The 21,009-nt window shown below is 35.2% G+C and overlaps 1 protein-coding gene across 1 annotated transcript; it reads right to left on the bottom strand.

The window, feature by feature from the left end:
* Nucleotides 1-3,353: 3,353 nt before the first annotated feature.
* LOC140334571 (carboxypeptidase O-like) lies at nt 3,354-19,852 on the bottom strand. The gene is made up of 11 exons (XM_072416825.1): nt 19,738-19,852; nt 14,724-14,799; nt 14,311-14,435; nt 13,005-13,119; nt 12,294-12,395; nt 12,017-12,121; nt 9,836-9,946; nt 9,303-9,393; nt 7,575-7,777; nt 4,561-4,645; nt 3,354-3,842 (listed from the first exon to the last, which is right to left on the bottom strand). The coding sequence occupies exons 1-11, from the start codon at nt 19,809-19,811 to the stop codon at nt 3,571-3,573; spliced, it is 1,359 nt and encodes a 452-aa protein (XP_072272926.1). The 5' UTR covers nt 19,812-19,852; the 3' UTR covers nt 3,354-3,570.
* Nucleotides 19,853-21,009: the final 1,157 nt, after the last annotated feature.

Consider the following 21,009-nt stretch of genomic DNA (forward strand, 5'->3'; position numbering starts at 1 on the left):
AGTAAAATTATGTCAACATAATAATAGTTGTTGTACAAAGTCATCCTGATTAATATTTTGCTGGTCAGAAAGATATCTCAAGGTGCCCGGCGCGTTTCACCTTTTAGGCTTCCCCAGGGGGCAGTTGAGATCAATGATATAAGATCACAATGTACAATATTATGTAGGGACAGCTGAGTTATTGTATCCCTAGATAATGACGTGATAATGACATAATTTTGTAAAGTTTGGCAGCTGATATATATATATATAAAAAAATGCTCAGACAAGAATTCCAGGTAAACTGAAATAGGGTTAAAATCCTAATTATTGAGGGAGTTGAGGATATATTCATATATTATCAAGAAATATATCGAAAAATTAGATATCATGTAATGTCAAAATATTCAGTGTTCTAAAATCACAAACACAGTGTGGCTATTATGATGTTCCAAATCGTTATATTGTAGGTTGATCTCCAATCAATCTAGGTGATCCTAATTCTAGGATATGTTTGCAGTGTATTTCCACCAATTCATTCAATTAAGATGAAATAATTTTAGAAAGTATAATGATAGTTGAAACATGAGGAGATGTTATTCTGGTGTTCCCAAGCTATGATATGGATATGTAAAGATTGGGGGCTCAGGAGTGGGTATAATTGAACAGGCTGGACGTCTGTCCTCCTAAAGAGACTTGTGCACAGGCTTATTTTCACATGAGCTTCTTATCAATTGCTTCACCAATACCTCTTAAAGCAGGACTAAACTAAAAAAAAAAAAAATATGCTTACCTTTAATCCTGCAGGTCCCTCCATGGAGCTGGTCCTTCCGGTAATCCAGTCCTGCATTGTCCTGGAATACCTCTTTGTTCCGTCACTGAGGAAGCGCCGGGTGCCGCCATCTTTATTCTTCACTTCTTTGTTTTTTTTTTGGTCTTCATGGCATGTCACCAGATCTTGCACTGCACAAGTGCAAAAACGGGTGACGTAGCCCATTGTAAAGGGGACAAAAAAGAGATCAGATCTCAGTGTGCTTGCGTGAGATCGGCATTTCTTTGCCTTGATAGAACAAATGCCCCTTCTGCGCATGTTCGAGATTAGGGCATGTGCAGAAGGAGCACCCAGAGCCTCCTGGGACGTGTGACGTAGGTATGCTAAGAGGCTCTGCACTCCCATTCAGTCTTGATCACCAAGGCGATTAAGACTAAAAGGGGAGGTGCTGCACCTTTTTTTGCACCTCAAAAAATAACAAATGTATAACTTTTTCCCTTTACATATAAGGGTTGTCTACCCTTTTATATAAAGTGAATATGTTGAGTTTAGTTACCCTTTAAGTAAGCTCCTCAGTTAGCTTGGAACACTGAATTTACGTGGTCCCAACAAATATCTTGGCCCAAAGAGAACAGGAAAGATTTCCCACTGTGGGGTTCATGCTGCTGTGGAACCCTTCCCATTCAGCCACAACCAATGAGCACTCTTTCTTTGAACTAGTCACATCAGATGTATCTTGTAGTTGTAAATCAACTGAACTTTTTCTGTAATGTTGTATATGCATGTAATGATGCTATGTAGCTTAATCAAGTTATTTCTTTAGTTTTGTCCTGAAAATGCCCCAGTCTTTATTTCCACACAAAATAACAGACAATTTTATCCATTCACCATGAAATGTAACAAGATTGTCTGAGAATGCAAGAACCTTCGCAGCCTTTACTGCCATACCAGACCATTGTTCACAATTAGGCAAAACATTATACACTTAATAAAATTATGTCTTACTATATAATTAGGATTAATATTTGCATTCCAGCTTTAGTCATCATGATCCATTTTTTAAAGTCTTCTTTTTTTTCTAATTAACTTATACAAAATTCTTATTACAAAGTTAGAATTGAATGTATCACTGACCATGTGCTTGGTTAGATAGGAGATGACAGGAATTAGGCTCACTAAGCAAACTTTACTTTATTTTATTTATCTGAATTGCAATGGTAAGGTGTAATCCTATTTACACTTAACCAATAAATTAGGACAAGTTTATTTGCGATTTATTGGACAATCACCCCATCATTTTTTGCAGTCACATTCAGCTGCTATCCTATCAATAATAAAGGTCTTCTTGACACAGTTTTGAGTTTGTGAAATTTGAGTTTGTTTAAGCAATATTGGTTGTACCAGACTACAAATGGGGTCCTCAACTCCAGTCCTGAAGAGCTACATACAGGCTGCATTTTATTATAGAGTCACTTTCTGAGTCCGTAAACAATTTCCTACTTCATTTACAGATGTATATTAGAGAAAGATTTGTATGGATCCTGGCCCCTGAGGACTGGAGTCAGGCACCGCTAAACTAGTGAAACAAAAACCATTACAGGACAGATATTTGTTTGGACCTATATCTTAATGTATTACATGCATATGCCAGGTTAACATTATTGATTTTCAGACAGTCATGTTGTACTTGCACATTTGCCTATACTCTCATTATATTATAAATATTTGCTGTCATATGTTTGTGTGGGACAATATAAATATGTTTCTGTTTTGAATGTGAGTCCTTTGCATGCACTCTGAACCTAACTCAGTTACCATGGATTATAGTATTTTTTTCTATAGGACATGAAAGGTCAATAGTCCTCCCTACTATGACCCCTTATTTTCTATTCCAGTGTATAATTTTGACAAAACTTCTCTGTTGTACTGATCCTATATTCATTATTAAAAAATACATTCATTTTTCACGGTTGGAAAGTAAGTCACCTGATTTTGCACATGTGCAATGTGAGATCCGGTGATGTCAGCAAAAGAAGGCAGAAGATGGCAGTGCCTGATGTCCATTCCGCGCCAGAAAAAAAAAAGGAAGATGGGACAGTACTGGACCTACTAGACTAGGATCGTGGAGGGATTAATGGCTTTAAACCTGTAAAGCTAAGTGCCTTTTTTTTCTAATGAAAGTTCCTCTTTAAATGGCTGATGTTCTTGCATGATACGATCCAATTTCCAGCACCATCACAACTGCACAACTAAAAAATTGGCAAGATGGAGTCTTGTTCTACATTAGGAAATTACAACTGATATAACCTTAGAGGACTGTTTCTTTACAATGCTTTCAAACAGAACATATCAGATACGTAGTGAATAGTATAATGTACTATACATGATTTAGGCATTTTCCTTATTATTTATTTTACTAGTATATTGTTATATATAAAAAAAAAATCAACATTTTATTTAGGCATTACTATTAGACCCAGTATAGACTGATTTCAGGAACATGACATTTAATACATATTAAACCTAGATTTTCTGTAGTATTGAGTTAGACATCCTTGATTTTTATTCAATGCACCAATACACATTAGTTGTAGTAAATTTGATATATATATATATATATATATATATATATATATATATATATAGTGAATTCCATCTATGTAGAGTCTCAAATTAATTTAGCATATACAGAATCTTGTGTTAACTGTCAGTTGCAACCATAATCGACGTTATGATTCCACACTCTGCAGAAAGCCAGTCCATATCTGACAGGTGGTAAACTCAGATTGTAATGGAGTATTATACTATTCTTACAATATTTAATGAATTACTGTATAGTATAAGCACAATATTGTAATAAACATATTCAGCCAAACAGCAGTCACAGCCACAGCACTGTTTTCAAGGTAGTTGTCATGGACATATTCCACCATGGACATTATTGCAGTTGTGGTTTCTTCACAAGTTGGCTTGATTTGATCTGCTGGAAGCTGAAATCCATAGGTACCATTGTCTCTCAATTCAAAGGTATAAGAAAATTTTATTCCAATGTCAGTTGCCCAATCACCAGATGAACCAGAATCATAATAACCTATAAAATTACAAGAAAACAAAAATGTAATAAACAATTGGATCTGTGACCATACACACAACAACCTCAGCCATATACAGTCCACTTCAGCAGTAATGTAAGGTGGTGTGTTACACAGTAACACAGATTTGAAAGTATGTATGAATGCACAATTGTAAACATGCAATTTCAATTTTTCCATTAAAATATATTACAATTTATAATTTAATTCTGCTTTAAATCCTGATTCTAGGCTCAGATCTATTCTTCTCATCGAAGGGTTTTTTACTGTGATTAAGGGTGCTTGAAATGAGTAAAAATTTTAAGTTGTATTTTTGGTCAAGATTTGTCTATTTAAACTTTTTATAACCATGCATATGACAATGGCACCCAGCCTGGGTGATCCAGCAAATCTGGAATGGATATCTTAAAAGTAATTTGCTATTTGTTAGCACACATTTTCAATCCTGGAGGTTTGCTGGATCATCCAGGTTCACTGATAAAAGTGAAATGCAAATGCTTAAATCTGTACTGTTTTTGCTTGCAATGGTTACTTTGCATTCTGTCGTTTAGAAACTTTTTTATGAAAGTATTAAAACATTTTATATTTAGTACATTGAACCATCCATTGAGAATGCTGAAGCTGTAATATGACCGTAATTAGTCCTTGGTTCATCTTTGTCTCTATATAATAGGAAGTCTTTAATATCCTCTCAGTAATATGATGACATTTACTTACCAATTACAGAAGCTGAAGGTCCAACTGCATATTCGTTATTGTGTTTTTCCTTCATCTTTGCATTAGCTTTTGTTGCAACACTCATCTGTAAAGACAATCAGATGTCATTCATTTTCATCTTGAATGACTAAAACAAAGTAATGTAATAAAATATACATGGCAACAGATTAGAAAAATGAAATGCTTTATATTCTAAGATCAATCATAGTAAAATATTGGTAAAAAATAAAATACGTTTATATGACTAGTTTATCCATTAAAATAGATAATTTGTTATGAAATATTATATATATATATATATATATATATATATATATACAGGTTCACTATGACTTTCATGGTGAGAACATTTGAATAAACCTCATGACCTTAGGCTTATCATTAAATCTAAATACTTTACAACCTCAGGTTCATCAAGTATAAAATCTTATTATCTTAGGTTTACTGTAGAAGTATAAACACCTTATAACCTTAAGTTCATCAAAGAAGAAGAATAAAGCAGAAATGAAAAGTTCAAACTATTCTGATATCGTTACTCAAGAAGGCAAAACTTAATTCCAGAAAAGCAAATGTTAATTAATCCTTTTGCTGGATAAAAATAATCCTTGGCATTATGAATGACATTCAGGTTAACTTCTTGGATCGACTATTCAGAATCAACCAAACAGAAGTAGTGATGATGTATCTATTAAATTCTGGACTCTTTCTCTTTGAGTGTCAGCTTCACCATACTGGCTGTCAACAGCCTGGTGCAAATATTGAATGATACTTACTGCACTAAATAGTCTCTCAGAAATTATACTAGAGGACGGTTAGGTTAACACCTGTGTGACAGTGACCATTTTGAACATCTAATGCTTACAGATTTGGCCCATCTGCCTTTGATCTTATGTATAAAAGAGTGCTAGTTCAAGAAACCTCTGATGATTGGACATTAGGGTATTATTAAATTGTATTTGGAAGGCCCATTAATGTGACAACAAACACATGGTAGTAAAATATAATAATCATCTATGCCAAGCACATATTTGGTTAACTATATATATAAGAGGATCACTTAGTGGATGCTTCTTGAAAATGTTTTCATTGGTCATTGGTTCCACAGAATTGGGTTGGCTAGTAATGTGCAAGGGACTAATTGGGGAGATACAATCAAAAATATTTTTTCTATGGCCAAATTTTCTAAGGAGTCCAGGTCAACTTCAGCAAAAGTTCCCTACCAAAATTATACTAATGGCCTTACATAGACTAAGGAATGAACTTTTATAGGGGTTATCATTTGTTGATCTTCCCTCCTTTTAAAAGTTTTGTTTTAGAATACAAACTAACGCAGCAAGGACCAAATCAAACTCATATTAAATGAGATGGATTTCATGACATAGTGTCCTAATGCAGACCCCTTTATATTTTTATCTGCACATTTTTTTGCCCTTCCAGATGTTCATTTATACCTAAAAAATATATTTTGCAGAGACTGGATTGAGAGAGGTTTTTCAGAGCAGGCTTTGAAAAGTTCCCTTATTGATATCGAAAACCTGCTGTAATCATTGGCTTTAAAGTGGTAAGTCACATTTTTTTCCTTCTTCCTTTCTGTTTTAATCATTTAAGAGTACCCAAATGTCATACCACCCTGATGCCGGACAGAAAAGCTAACAAGTATTCAGCCTGTCTTCTGGATTGATACCAAATGATCAAGGATGCAATATATTTATAAGCATTATTTTTATATTATTTACATTATTTACGTGCCTTGTCACCGAAGGCACATGGGAACGCAGGAGACACAGGAAGACACTGGGGCCACTAAAACAGCAAGCAGGAACTGAACAAGCACCAGAACAGGGGATAGCAGGAGACACAGGAAGACACTGGGGCCACTAAAACAGCAAGCAGGAACTGCATAAGGAAACAGGCAGGGGAACAGCAGCGTTCATGTCAGGATCCGAACCCAGGGATGCTTCAGTGTCTGGCTGCAGCTCTGTCTACTGAGGGTTTGCCTTTTGCACTCTGTTGGATTCCTTGGACAAAGATATCTTGATACTTAGTATCTTGCTGAACCTTGAACTCCTGGCCCCTCATATGAACTTCCTATTTTAGCCATGTCCCTGAAACTTCCTGTTGCCAGAATATTGTGCTGTGCCAATATCTTGCTCTCCGGCTACTGTTCCATTGCGCTCTCCAAACTGCTACCTGTATACCGACCCTTGGCGGCTGTTTAAATGACTACTCTTCCTCGCACTCTGTCTCCAACTTACACCATTGGCTATCGACCTCGGCTTGTCCTTTGACTACGTTTGTGTTTGCTCCTTATCTGCTACCGCTGCTTGTGCAAAGATCCTGGACTGCTTCTGCCTGTGTCTGCTTGCTGTTTCATCCACTGGACTCCGAGCCTGACCCCTGATCGTTACACTGCACAACAAGGGGCTAGAACAACTAGCTAGGAGGCTCGGCAATAGTCTGGAGACATGTTGCTTGAATACTGAGCGCTGTGTCTGAATCAGCTAAATAGCCAGGGACTATCAAGAGGTTATCTCCTGATTGACTGGCAAGAAGGTTGATGCAGATTAAACCTGGCAGAGCATAGGCGTCCAGGGTCAGAGCTGCCCAAATGAGCTTACATGGGCTGGAATTGTATTGAGAAGGAGGTAAGTGACACATCGGAGGAAATGCCACCATATTTGGTTTTGCATTTCCAAATACCTGGTTGTTTTTTTTTGCAGTATAAAATATTATTTGACATTTTCCTTTAGAGAAAATGAATAATATAAGTCTTGCACAGAATTTAGAGCTCTGTTTCTGCCTAAATAATTCATTTGCCCTACTGAAAAATCACAGTGTAAAGTATTGACAGCAACCACTTATACAACACGTGCAGAATAGCAAAACTTGAAATAAAATAATTTTGGCTTCTGCATAGATCTTCATTTAGAGAATGGATAACTTGATAACTTGATTTTAAATGGTAAAATTACTGCTAAATTAGCAAACTTACTAAAACTTGTGCTGTTACTTACCATTAATTCATGGTCTTTTGAAACATCATCTTTGTAACCATATGGGAGTAGGATCATTTTCCCATAGGAATGCATTGTAAGATAGAACAAAATATCTGATTTGATGCGTCCTATAAGACCTGCCAATGCTTTTGTTTCAGGTTCTGATTCTGCAGACGGCCCACAAAAGGTATTGCTGCTACAGTTTCTTGAAGCACCAATAGCTGTAAAAATTTAAAAATATTACAATATGAAATAAAACCTTGCAGCTGATATACTAACAGACAAGACTAAGCTTGGTGTTCATCTTTGCTCAAGTTTGATCCTAGCATTGATCATTTGATCTGAAGTCAAAAAAGAACATCGCTGAAGTTCAGCTATTAGATGTGCATGAGCTTAATTATCTGAGCTGATCTCATTACCTGTTATTGGGTTCTGGCTAGATTTACTGAGTTGTACCGTGTATGTCTGTGTAAATCCACTGTGCACTCAAGTAGAATAAACTAGAATTTTGCTGGTAAAATATTCTACCAGCAGTGGAATTAATATATAATAATTTCTGCCAGTAGCATTATTATACTTCTTTAATATTATATCTATTATATAATTCATATATATTAGTACATTACTGTAATATATGTCCATGTAGTCCAGATTCTGGTTTAACTTTACTTAAAGACCCCAGTGAGCTATAAATGGAAGGATTGGCATCTCTTCCATGTTGCCCTTATAGCCATAAAATGCCCCTGCCCATGGCTACATGCACATGTTTTAACATTGCGTTCAACTGACTAATGCTAATGGTTATGTTTGTAAAAAAGAGTAAGAATTATGTGTCCCTTCTCCTTGTTTTATTGCCCACATATTTGTAAATCATGTACAAATCAAAAGTAAATCCCAAAAGCCAAGTTATAGTATATCTGTATATAATATACCCCTTACTAAATGAGAATGATATCTTATATATACAGGAATTGGGCATCCACTCCATTTTTTATTATTATTATTTAGATTTAATCTTAAATTTTTGGAAAATGTAATGATTCAAGACATTTAAAGGATACATATTAAATAATATAATAAATACCTTTGTTATTTTTGTTATAAAAAGTTCATGTCCAAAGATGGCCATTCACACCACTATTTGCTGCTTGAAATTCAAGCTCATAAACTCATGTCATGAATATTTGGCACAATTGCTTGCAATGATTGTGCAGAGGAAGTATATTATACAATTCCTTGAGTCTCTGTACAATTTGCAGGACATTTTTACAACACATGTATAGTTTTATTGATTGAATCAGGTTGTGACCTGGTGGCAATGCAGAAGACAGGAAGAACTCTCTGCAGCCATTGTTTTAATAAAACATATTTTTTTTTCTGAAAACTTTTCATACAGCCATGAAGCTCCTGCCAAATTACCTGTAGAATCAGCACAACATTACGTAGATTGTATTCATTTCCATAAACAACTCATGTAGCAAGATATTTTCATCATACAAAGACCTCTGCAACAAACTCAAGAATAGGTTTGCTATATGCAATGTTGGAATTAGGCAGCATTTTAACTGATTGGTTCACGTTTTAACTAACACTGTTTTTACAGCAATTGCAGCTTTGTGAAGCTGTGTTCACAATGAACAAGAATTTTGCTTTGTAAGCATACAATGTTCAAAGTAACTATGGTCTATTAATAGTCTAAATGCTACTGGCAAATTGCTATCTACTTGCCTAAAATTATCTACTTACTGCACCATTGGGCATCAAAATTGCGGTTCAAGTCCACTCCATAGCAGGTTCCATTTTCGAATGGTGCACGATTTTTTCTCCAAAGACGTTGCTAAAGATGAAACACAACATTTATATCGTAGTGTTCTTTTTTAAGCAGTCTATTTTGTGTACAAATAAAGTATTAGTTAATCTGTTATTTGTCATACATTCTCTGGTGAAAGTTTCAGATCTATGTGTTTTAATGGAAGATATTTATTCTCCACCAGATATTGTTTGGTGGATGTCAGATTCATTGATTTATAAATAGACACTCTAAGGTGTAACTTCACTTTTATAAAACATATATCATTTATATCCAAGTCATTTTGAAATTGTATATTTAAAAATTGATTTTGACAAAATATAATTTCCTATTTAAAAATGTTCATCCTGAAATGTAATTTCTTACATTTTGATTGGCTTGCTGACTCATTCAGTATTTTTTTTTGTACAACCCAATTATAGCATGCAGACCCCACATTTCTTCCTATGTATTTTCTGTTCCAGCTTACCGTTGTCCATGTGTAAATATATCCATCAATGTTGAATACTGGTACAATGTAAAAATCAAATTCTTTTAGGACCTTGCCAAGAATAGCATTTGTGTTGTGAGTTGAAACAAGCTGTGAAATGAAATATTGTATACAATAAATATAAATAAATACCAGTATTAATGCATACTTCAAAAATTGTATTGTATTTTGCTTGGTGCAACTTGTGAGCTTTGTAGGGGATGGAAAACAATCAATGATATCTTAAATTTTATTCACTATTAGATGAACATCAGGGGTTTGAGTAACAGTTGTTTGCAGTATCTTTAGTGTCTTCTTTTTGCCAGGGCTATGGATTTCGTAACCATAAACCAAAAATCTAATTTGAAGACAACAGTTTTTAGAAAAAATAAGTATATACTAAATGTTATGCAAAATAAAGTATGAGCTATATTTGTATATAGTAAGAACATAAGGAACTATTTGGAAAGCATCAGCACAATTTTAGAAAATTAGTGACCTAGTGAGGAGATTCCAATTAGTAGTAGTGGCTTTTAATTTAATATGTGACTTCAAGGACCCAAGGAAATTGTCTGCTTCCCTATTCAGCTCAAGCATCAGTAATGTTGGTAATGCCTGACAGCCTGATGAATGTTTAATCCCAGGAGAGGTGGTTACACTCATCAACACACCTCCAGTACAAAATGGAAAGCCACAAATCACACAGCCTAATGGGTTAGATATATCCATCTATTATCCATATTTACCTAATGTGATGTCAACTCTAATATACACTGCAGTTAGATAACCAAGTATGCTTTACCATTGGAATCTTTTTTTTATTTAGTAAGCAACTGCTCTAGCATCTAGTGAGAAGGTCCCCACAAGGGTAAATAAGTAACAAGACTCTCCAGCTCAAGGAATTGTATATTTTGTCTACTTAATGACTGATGGAACAACAGTACCATTTTCAATAAGACTGTGGTGAATGTTATAGAAAAAAGTTAAGCTTTACACTGCTTTCAAGACTTCTGGACAAAAGGTAATTCATGCTGCTATCTTTTGAAATTATATTTGCAATATACCATTGAACCCTATCTGTGGTTCAATACACTGGTGAGCGTATTGCTATGATCATATTGGATAGTATGGTTATATAAAAAGACACATGTTTATGGGCCCCACTTATTTATATTAAAAATGACTGAATACTATTGAAAATGTGACCTGATTGTGTTTGGCTTAAGGGTTTCTGCATCACAGATCCAAAACATGTATCAAAAGCTGTATACTTTTCCAAATCAATAATTTATTTAAATCAATAATTTATTTAAGATTTTCAGAAAGAGACCCTAGCAATGGTATTTAGTGTGTCATTCCTGAAAATCCTTCAGAAATGAGAGGTACTAAGAAGTGCCTATTGGATGTAGGTATGCAAAATCTGTTTCTATCTGTGTCTGCAACTTGAACCTGTATCTCTGTAACTTTCTTTATATTTGTATATTTATAGGCATGTTTTTTCAGCAATCACATTAAAAACAGGGGAGAAGGAAGTAGGGAGGAGGTGGGGGAGGGACAATGGAAGGAGATAGTGAAAGGGGAAAACAAAAAAGAAATACACTAGGGAATAATCAATCTATGTATCTCCGAGGAGATAATGCGTTGCAGAGCCTAGACTGAAGCCATAATGAATTGAGAGAGAGAGAGAATTTTGCTGTAATCTTTAATCATCCCAAAGATACTGTATTTTTCTAAACACTCCTTATTTAATAACGTTCTAGGTGTTTGACATCTTCTTCTACAATTTGTTTCAACTCACCCCCACTACCTGTTTGAATATTCCCAGATTGTACATTCATTTTCCCTGAGATGTTACCCAGTGTTCCCCCGATGAAGCCCTTTGAGGGCGAAACGCGTGGGGATTGAGTTACAATTTACTATCTTTTCTTAACCTACATAAAGAAGTTGGACTTTTTGTACAACCTTTCTTAATTGATTTTTTACCTTTTAATGTTATGATGAACTAAATAAAGTGTACTTTTAAATAAGTTTAACACGCAGGTGCCACAAAAAGAGCCTTCTTTTTTTGTCTCTCTCAGTTCACTAGATCCATAGAAGCCTTACCTTTTCCTGTTATTGTTCCCTTATATTTTTATTGTACATTATCAAATTCCTATTAATCAAAATACATTTATTATTCACCTCTTTAATGAACCACTGACAGAAAGCTACAGAGATCCACTCTCTAGCATGAAATCCGCAATCCATAAACATGATCTTCTTCTTCTTTTCTGATGGCCATCCAATCTGTGAAAGAAAATAGTAAAAAGCTTAAGTGTTCAATACATACACAATAACACACGCAATTGAATGTCTTATGGTAGGCATCAGGGGTGAGCCCATTTTTTAAGATCGTCAAAGGTTCTCCAATGTAGTCATAATGTCCTATCAGAAAAGCAGTGAGCCTAAGTATATTTACCTTAAAATAGTATATTGGTCGATGTTCATATGTTGATCCCAAATATAATTTAGTCACCAGGTCATTGTTCTTCTCTCCAATCTGTTCCATCCAGTCATAGATCTGTAATAAAAATATACTAGGATTGTAATTTGTACAAATATAATTTACCAAAAATTTTATATATACAAAAATATATTAAAGTGAAATTTCAGAAAAAAAAGACACTTACCTTTAGAGGTGAAATGTCCCAGATCCCTGAGCAAACCCTGAGTCCATAAGGTCCCACGCAGTTCCGGCTTTCTTCTTTCTGGTGCAGACTGGACAAAGGGTGTGACCATCTTCGTTCTTCTTCTTATGGCTTGTGCTTACATCACCCGATCTCACACTGCACAGTTGCAAGATTGAGTGGCACACCTTCCTAAAAATGTAAAAAAAAGTGCTGATTTCACTGCGCATGCATGGGATCAGCACTTTTTTTTACATTTTAAGGAAAGCCTGATTTCAAGAAAAATACTGATACATTTACAAATGATAGGATAAAGTCACTGGAACAGGAAGTGTGGGAAATCTTTTTCAGGGCACAAAGTAAAAACTGTTTCCTGGGGAAGAATTCCTCATATTTACTGCATCTCCAAGACAGATATTGAGGAAATCATCCCAATAAAACTAGGAGGCACAAAAAAATCCACAGTCAAGAACGGAGCTTTTTAAAGACAATATCAATCTTACCTCATTCATGGGATGATATTGTGTATAGTCATACGTTTCCAAAGACACGGCCTTCATTTTTTTATTATTGACTATGTTAGTGTCTATCATCTTTTGTACATCTTCAATTAATACACTAAAAAGGAAAAAAGGACCATATATATTCGGGATTATGTTTGAGAATGTCAATGGACATAATAAAAACATCTGCTTAAAGTTCTAATCATACAAATAATATATGCAGTGAATGCAAAAAGATAGCTGGTGATTAAAATGTAATTTCTACATGTCTGGTGAAAATATTTTTTCTGGTGATGAAACTAATGAAAAGGCATTACATTTAGGCATACGTATTAGGCATACACGTGTTATAAGTGCCTGTTACAGTTCTTGACCTCTATTGGCAACTGTTGGGCACTCATGAGTGAAAAAATATGCAGTTATTGAAACAGAACTGTTATTAAAGCTCTCCAATGCTGGGAAGGATACCATTTTATGGGTGAAGCGGGGTGATCCGGAAAACCAGAAATAGATTTTTCTTAAAGGTCATTTGCTATTTCTTAGCAAATGTTTTCAGTCCTGGACCGGATCTATTTCAGATTTGACATGTCACCCTGGTTTACTGATGAAAGTGTATCTTCTCCAGTCTTGGTGAACTTCAATAATTCAGACCCCTTGTCTCAATCTGGTCCCGTAAGGAAAGAAGCGATAAGGAAAGAATCCAGGATGGTGTAGGACCATACCAAAGGTGTAGAAGCACCGGGTGCTGCCACATTCTTCTGGCTACTTCCGCGGCTATAAAGACAGAAGGGTTGGGGTTTCCTCTTTTTTTTTAAATAAACATTCAAATTTTTACTTTATATAACAGGGTTATTTACTTTTCTATATAAAGTAAAAATTTTGCTGGTAGGCCCGCTTTAACTTCTAGTCTGACCATACCCTTAAGGACAGTCTAGTTTAGGTAAACGAACTGGATACATTTTTTTAGAACATATGAAAACCAAAATTGTTTTGAATTATCTGAATATATATTTTTTGTTTTGTTTTTTTGTTGGCTTGGTTTTGGTACGCTCCTTTGTGAGACCTTCTGGTTTACCTTCTTCCTAATGGTCTCTGAGTTTTAAAACTTACATCCTCACCAAATGTAAATTTGGTACTGCTCGCTCATTTCATTATTTTAACTGAGGTTTGGAAAAGATTTTGGTATGATATGTTTCAGCAACATTGCAGCAATTTTAGGATTGTACAGCTGCCCAATCCACACAGCCTCTAATCCTCTCTGTCGTATTTCTTTATTTCCCACCTTGTTTTTTTATACAGAACATACCTATAGGGAATGTTATTTTGGAGAAGTGTATCCTTCATTTCATTAACACGAGTAGATGGAATTCGGACATGGACCTCCCTTCCGGCATGTATTCCTTCAGGAATGTTTGGCTTCCACAAATCCAGCTGGAGACAGAAGAAATAATTCACATCCACAATCCAATATTTTAGCTAAATTACAGAATATGTTCATTATGTATATTAGAAGCCCTACAATATATATAAAAAACAAATTAATTGAATCACTTACCTTCCTTCTTTAGGTATATGTTAACTGTTTTTTTTTTTTATTTGCTAACATTTCCTTGTTCCTAGCAGTAGTTAAGAATTAGCTTGCTACAGATGTAGACAGCTATTTCACATTGATTTTATTGTTTTCTAAAACTACATATAAGCAGTGTGATATTTACTTACCAGCCAGTTATTGGTTAATTCTTGCAAATACTCAGTATGCTTTGCTGTCTGTGGGATGATTCGGAGTACTTGATCTCTGTAAAAAATATAATTACAATCAGAATATGGATTACACTTGAATTTTATAATTCACTGAATAAATCCAGTAACAGGAAAAATTCCTTTAATGGGCAAAAGTATCAATTCAATAAAGCAAATCACGTCTTTAACATATGTAATCTGCATTACATGATGACCCAGTGCTAATCAAGTCTCTTCTCCTGTTCACATGACACAGAGTGTTCTTTGGTTGACCATTTCACTTCCTGCATGATTTGGATACTTCCTATTGGCTGTCAGGAGTCCTCTCACAATAAAAAAAAGTCTACAGTGGTGACGTTAGCTTGAGGGAACTCTTGTGGACCAATCAGTGGGCGTGCTGGATTAGTGACCCCTGCTCCCAGAAGTAGCACCACCACTGGTGGACATAGCCAAAAGTGGGCTGCTATGCAGAAATGACTTGTCCCTCCCAACTAACAGATTTGGGGTCCCCATTGAGTCCATGTTGGCTAAGGAGAGTCAGGGGGTTCCCATGAAGTGGCACATTTTGTGCCTCTCTATGCCCTGAGCTGAGCACCAACAGGGGACCATAATGGGGGGCTTAGGTGAGTATATCTTTCTTCTCAATATAAGAAAAAATATAAATGATGAGTTTAAAGGGAGGGGGGTGAGAAAGGGTTTTATATGTGTCTGAAAATGAGCTTTAAATGTTCAGTTTGGCTAATAGTAATTTGTTTTTTTTTATGGTTTCTATAAAAGAGAGCAGAAAATTACCTCCTTACAATTATTTTGTTTTCTTCAAATAATGATGACTTCAAAGAAAATTTTAAAAGGTGGTAGGGTGTCAAATACTATGATTTTTATACAGATATACAGATTTTTTTTGTAATAAATTACAAAGGTTGATACAGTGATCCTGATTTATTAAAGCTTTCCAAGGCTGGAGAGGATACACTTTCATCAGTGAAGCTGGGTGATCAAGCAAACCTGGAATGAACTTCCACAAAGTAATTTGCTATTTGCTGGACCAAATCCATAAGATGATTAATGATGATTAATAGTTGCTGTATTCTTAATTCACTAAAGTAACACAGCTCTAACTCTATGAATACATTGCTGCACAATATAACACACACACAATGTGCTACTATGGTGGTGCATCAAATGCTGCATATACTTTTTTGGGGTCCTTTCTGCATGTCAGATACCAAATCAAAAATGGATGGGCTGCTCTGACTCACCATACAAAAAGTGTGACACACTGCACAGGAACCTTAAAGTGGTCTTTACAGTCTTCTAACTTCCAGTGTACAGGTATGACATGACTCCCCTCTGTGTATGCCTGTGGCATTTACCAAATCTACTTACTCAGTATTTGTACCTTTGCTCACGACAGCTTAGGCAGTATGATATTCTAGAGCAAACAATTAGAGTTCATCGTTTACTAAACTAGCTTGTTCTTATCAACCAAAATATGTCTGGTTGTAATGAAAAAAAAACCAATTTATATTGCCCTTTACATTGTGAGTATACATGGTGTGAATTTCTGACTTGCATTACTGGTACAAATGATGATATGATCATTTGATATAATAAGTATTTCAATAAAAAAAAATTACAGTATGTATAAATAAATTACTACTGTTATGCGTTTATATGTTTAGACAACATAGGACACTTATGTAAAGGTATCTTCTATCCGTGTTAGAGCAGAAGTAAGCCCACATTACTTACCTTTCCCCGTTTCCGCGCAGGGCGTCGCCATCTTCTTCTTAATTGGCCATGCCAGGATGTCATAACTCGTGTACAGGTGTTCAGGAGTTCATTCATTCCTGGAACAGGCAGTGGAAGCTGATATTGGGAATTCTGCTTAACAATGCTGACCCTGTGAAGGTGCAGCTCAGCTTTCTGCCAGAAACCCGGAGCAATCATGTAGGAGGGGTTATAACAGAAAGGACATTACCTGTTTCTTTCTACAGTAATGACCTGCCTGATAGTGTGTTCTTAAAATCGGATCATTAGTTCCGCTTTAAATTCATGCAATTCAATGATTTGAATAGAATATAATTTCCCCAATTATATATGTGATCCAAAATGTAATTTATTTTGGTTGTCATTTTTTTCTGTTCTCTTAACCGTCATTATTTTCTAGCATATTTTTCTTATCTGTAATTTAGATCTGGAAGTATTACAAACTTTCTGTCTGGCTTTATTATGTTTATGGACCTCGGATGTATCATTTACAGCTCAAATTATGTGCAGATTTGCAAGATGTGTTGACTTTGCACATTTAGTGTTACAAGTCAATAAATGAGCAATACAATTGTGTAATGATTAAATGCTTGCTGTCCATGTTAAAACCCTTTATGCCTAAATGATCTGAGCATAGAGTAACAATGATCTGACCCTCTGGCTGGGGTTGTTTTGGATACAAAACAAAGTAAAGATGCCTACAGTTGTAAAAATGCCAATTTGTACAACAATGCAAATACAACAATGACTGAAAAGTCCAAAGGCAACTGACTTCCTGATGATGCCTCGGACAAAAAGTTGATCATGGGAGGAAAAATATTTTTCTAGATGACCTCTACTATAGAACGCTATAGAAAGAAGTGTTCAAAACAGCCCTAATTTGGTGGTCAGATCATACATGCATTGTGCAGTGGATACTGATTGGTCTTTCATATAGCAGATTTACTGAAATTTATGTTGATTTTGTATCCCAATATCAACTACAACTACTTTTGTAGATTTCTCCTATTGTTCAGTTTGGAAAAGCAATTAGCTGACATAAAAACCTCTCTAATTACGATATATACAGCAATATAAACATTTTATTTCAGGTTATACCCAGGTCCTACCACTAGATGGCAATGTGTCCTCATGTAAAGTGTATAACAAACCTGTACCCTGAGGCATTCTTAGGCCCTGATTTATTAAAGCTCTCCAAGTCTGGAGAGAATACACTTTCACCAGTGAAGCTGGGCGATCCAACAAACCTGGAATGGATCTGGTCCAGGATTCTAAGCATTTGCTAGAAAATAGCAAATGACATTGAAGAAATCCATTCCAGGTTTGCTTGATCGCCTAGCTTCACTGGTGAAAGTGTATTCTCTCCAGACTTGGAGAGCTTTAATAAATCAGGGCCTTAGACTTTACACGCTTTACATGAGGTCAACAATAAAGCACAAAGCATCATATAGGAGCAAGTGACCCATCATAACCAAATTAAAAATACAACATACCTAAAACTGTGGAGAAAAAGGAGAAAAAAAGAATAGAGTGAGCTCAGTTGAATTTAAGTTTGTATAAACTTTAAAATATATCTTTTAAAAATAACACACCATGAATCATGTATTTAAATTAATTTTATTGGCATTTCCTTTGGATTCCTGTTTTTAATGTTAGCAGTGATAACCTAATGTTGTGCTTTGTACTTTAGTCAATGTAGTTTTCCATTTTTATATTTTTATGTGGATTAGTTTATAGTTGAGTATATGCTTTATATTGCCGTTGAATGGTTGTGCCATAGGAATGAACAAATCTGCCCAGGATTGATTTACTGAAGTTAGACTAAATCCTTTTAAACTTGGTAAAGTCTATGGGATGTGAAATGTGTTAGTAAGTAGGCAAACTATTGTCCACAAAATGGGGTGGAGACCTTAGAACTGATGGGGAACATGTAACAATGCAAACGAATAGTCACATGATTAAAAATGCTGGGGTGAAGGGGCTTTTTTAAATACTTAAAGGCCACATTGAAAATATAAAAATAATTTAGTAACATGCTTGGGGGATGTATTTAAGTTGTGGATGATTTTACGTAACAGTCAAATTTTCACAGACATATTACATATTTAACTGTTATTGATTTTTTTCTTCTGTGTTTAGCTGGTCTTATATACGGAAGCACCCTAACCCATTTGTTCTCCCAACACTGGCCAATTTTATTCATACTACAATTAGATTTAGGAGGCAACAGATGATACAGCAGTGTAAAATTGGCTAGAAGCATTACTGTACATTTGTAATATGGTAGGACTGGCTATAAATGTACTAGAGAGTTCTACTCAGGGATATTGGTCCAAACAAATATATGTCTAACCCTTAAGCACACACTGGTTAAATTATTGATCCACGAATACAATAAGAAAGCCTAATCAATATAATATGAGATAATATAACCCCCAAATAATCCTCTGAAGCAGGCTTCAAAAACAATATTTAATTTAGGTTCTGTCCACATAAAAACAAATAAAAGTGATCGCTGATCAACCATAACATAAACTCAAAGAAAAAGTATTTGAATAAATAATAAGAAGAAAAATCTAGCAAAGTAGTTGATTGCCCAAAGACCGTGCAATCAGAAATAAAGTACATTTACCTAACTGACTCTAATCTTTCCATATACAGTTTGTCAGCTTTCCCCACCATTTCCCTAAATAAGTTTCCAATTCAGTGCTACTATGCCTGCTGTGAGTCCTCTATTTTATAGGGAGGGGTCTGGCTTGTACAAAAGCCCCCTTGTTGGTTCTAAATCTAATGATGATAGTTCAAAGTTTATGCAGAACATTGTGATTCAAAATTTTGTCCCAGGTGAATCTGTAGGATCAGTGAACCAAAAACCTCATGCCAATTGTACTATTCTTTTTTATGATAGCAACTGTTTTTTTTTTGTAGTCAGTGCACATTTTCCCTTTTTAGTTACCCATATATAATGTCATTATTCAGGAGCCAATACAAAGTATTACTTCTAAGATGTATACTGTGCTCTAAGACACACTGTATTACTAGCAGAAAAGAATATTGAATAAGTCAGTGAGAATCATGATGCAATAGCAAATATTCCAAACACTGCTAGCTATTATTATTCAGTAGATTTCTCATACTTGAATGTCATTTCCTAATATAAATACATGCAACAGTCCTTTTTGTTCTGTAAGTGATGATAAAAAGCATAGGTTGCAATACTTACCCATTATATTGCACCTTTAGGCATGACCCCCCATAAATAAAAGTTCCCAGTAGGCAGACTATCCAGAGCTTCATGTTTTCCGTTAATTGCTTGTGTGTAGTATTGTGTGATGACAGCTTTTACTAAACCCTAGTTTGTCTGCATAAATTAGTAACCTGGTTAATCTTTGTCATATAGATAATATTTACTTCAAGGATTCCACGTGGGTAATAAAAATTTATAGGCCCCACCCAAACCCCGTTTAGATATATTTTACTGTTGTAAATGCTATGTGGACATTTAGACGACTTGGACATGTGGAACTATAATCAAGATCTCCTTTAGTGTACACAGGCTTTGGAATGTCTCTGTCATTAATTTTGCACGTGTTTGTCATGCATTTGCCAAGTGTCTGTTATCTAAATCACATTGACTTATATGAAAGAATATAAGAAAAGCACAAACTAATCTCAAAAACCTATGATAGTCCTTATAGAGAAGACACAGATACTAGAATTGACACCAAGGCTCTTTGAATAGCAAACAACATTTGACAAGAAAAAGCTGCGTTTGACCTGCTTTGGACATGTCTTGTGCAAAGAAACTCAGCACAAAGCAAGACAGCCTCTGAACTGCCATGAGCACTGCTTATTGAATGTCAACAATCAGATGATTTAAATTTCTATTGGAGTTGCTTTGAAGAAAACAACCCTCACAATTCACAGCAGAGACACTAATGCTGAGTTCTAGTTGTATGAGCAACTTAGCTTCTAATGAAAAAAAAAACTGATTTGTGTTCATATCAAAGGGTTGGAACATTGTCAGGATGATGAGTTGCTTGAGAAGTTGAAATTTGATGTGAATGTTGAGAATGAATTGTTTTACAGTGGCTGTGGCTACTAAGATTAGTAAGGGCATTTTAGGAATATAAAAATACCCGAATGTTTTAGCCTGTTCACAAGTTCAATTTAAGATGCATTTTTGTTGTAAAAAATACATTGCAAAAGTTTATCTCTGTTCCATGTTGCAAACTCCTATTTAACAGGGTATTCTCTATACATACATTTTCCTGTAAACAGTGCTATTGCAAGAACAGTAGATCCAAGTCCTTGACAGATTGTAATTTATAAAAGTGACCCAGTTAGAATATTGTATAGCAATGTGCCAAATTTAGAGTGGCATTCCAATGGGAAATAAGGGGTCTACATTGGGTACCATTACTTATCCTGGGGTGGCTCCTGGTGGTAAGTAGTGGTTGTGGTGTGTTAATGCTGGAACACTTCTTGTCCATTA

This window comes from Pyxicephalus adspersus, chromosome 7 (assembly GCF_032062135.1).
Source record: "Pyxicephalus adspersus chromosome 7, UCB_Pads_2.0, whole genome shotgun sequence".
In the NCBI taxonomy this organism is placed as follows: domain Eukaryota; kingdom Metazoa; phylum Chordata; class Amphibia; order Anura; family Pyxicephalidae; genus Pyxicephalus; species Pyxicephalus adspersus.

Bases quoted from the DNA above. Each gene is read 5' to 3' on its own strand.
- LOC140334571 (XM_072416825.1), bottom strand. From the start codon at position 19,811: ATGAAGCTCTGGATAGTCTGCCTACTGGGAACTTTTATTTATGGGGGG. The intron at 14,800-19,737 runs GTAAGTATTGCA...TATTTTTTACAG, and splicing joins CTAAAGGTGCAATATAATGG to AGATCAAGTACTCCGAATCA. The intron at 9,394-9,835 runs GTAAGCTGGAAC...TTTCATCTTTAG, and splicing joins ATATTTACACATGGACAACG to CAACGTCTTTGGAGAAAAAA.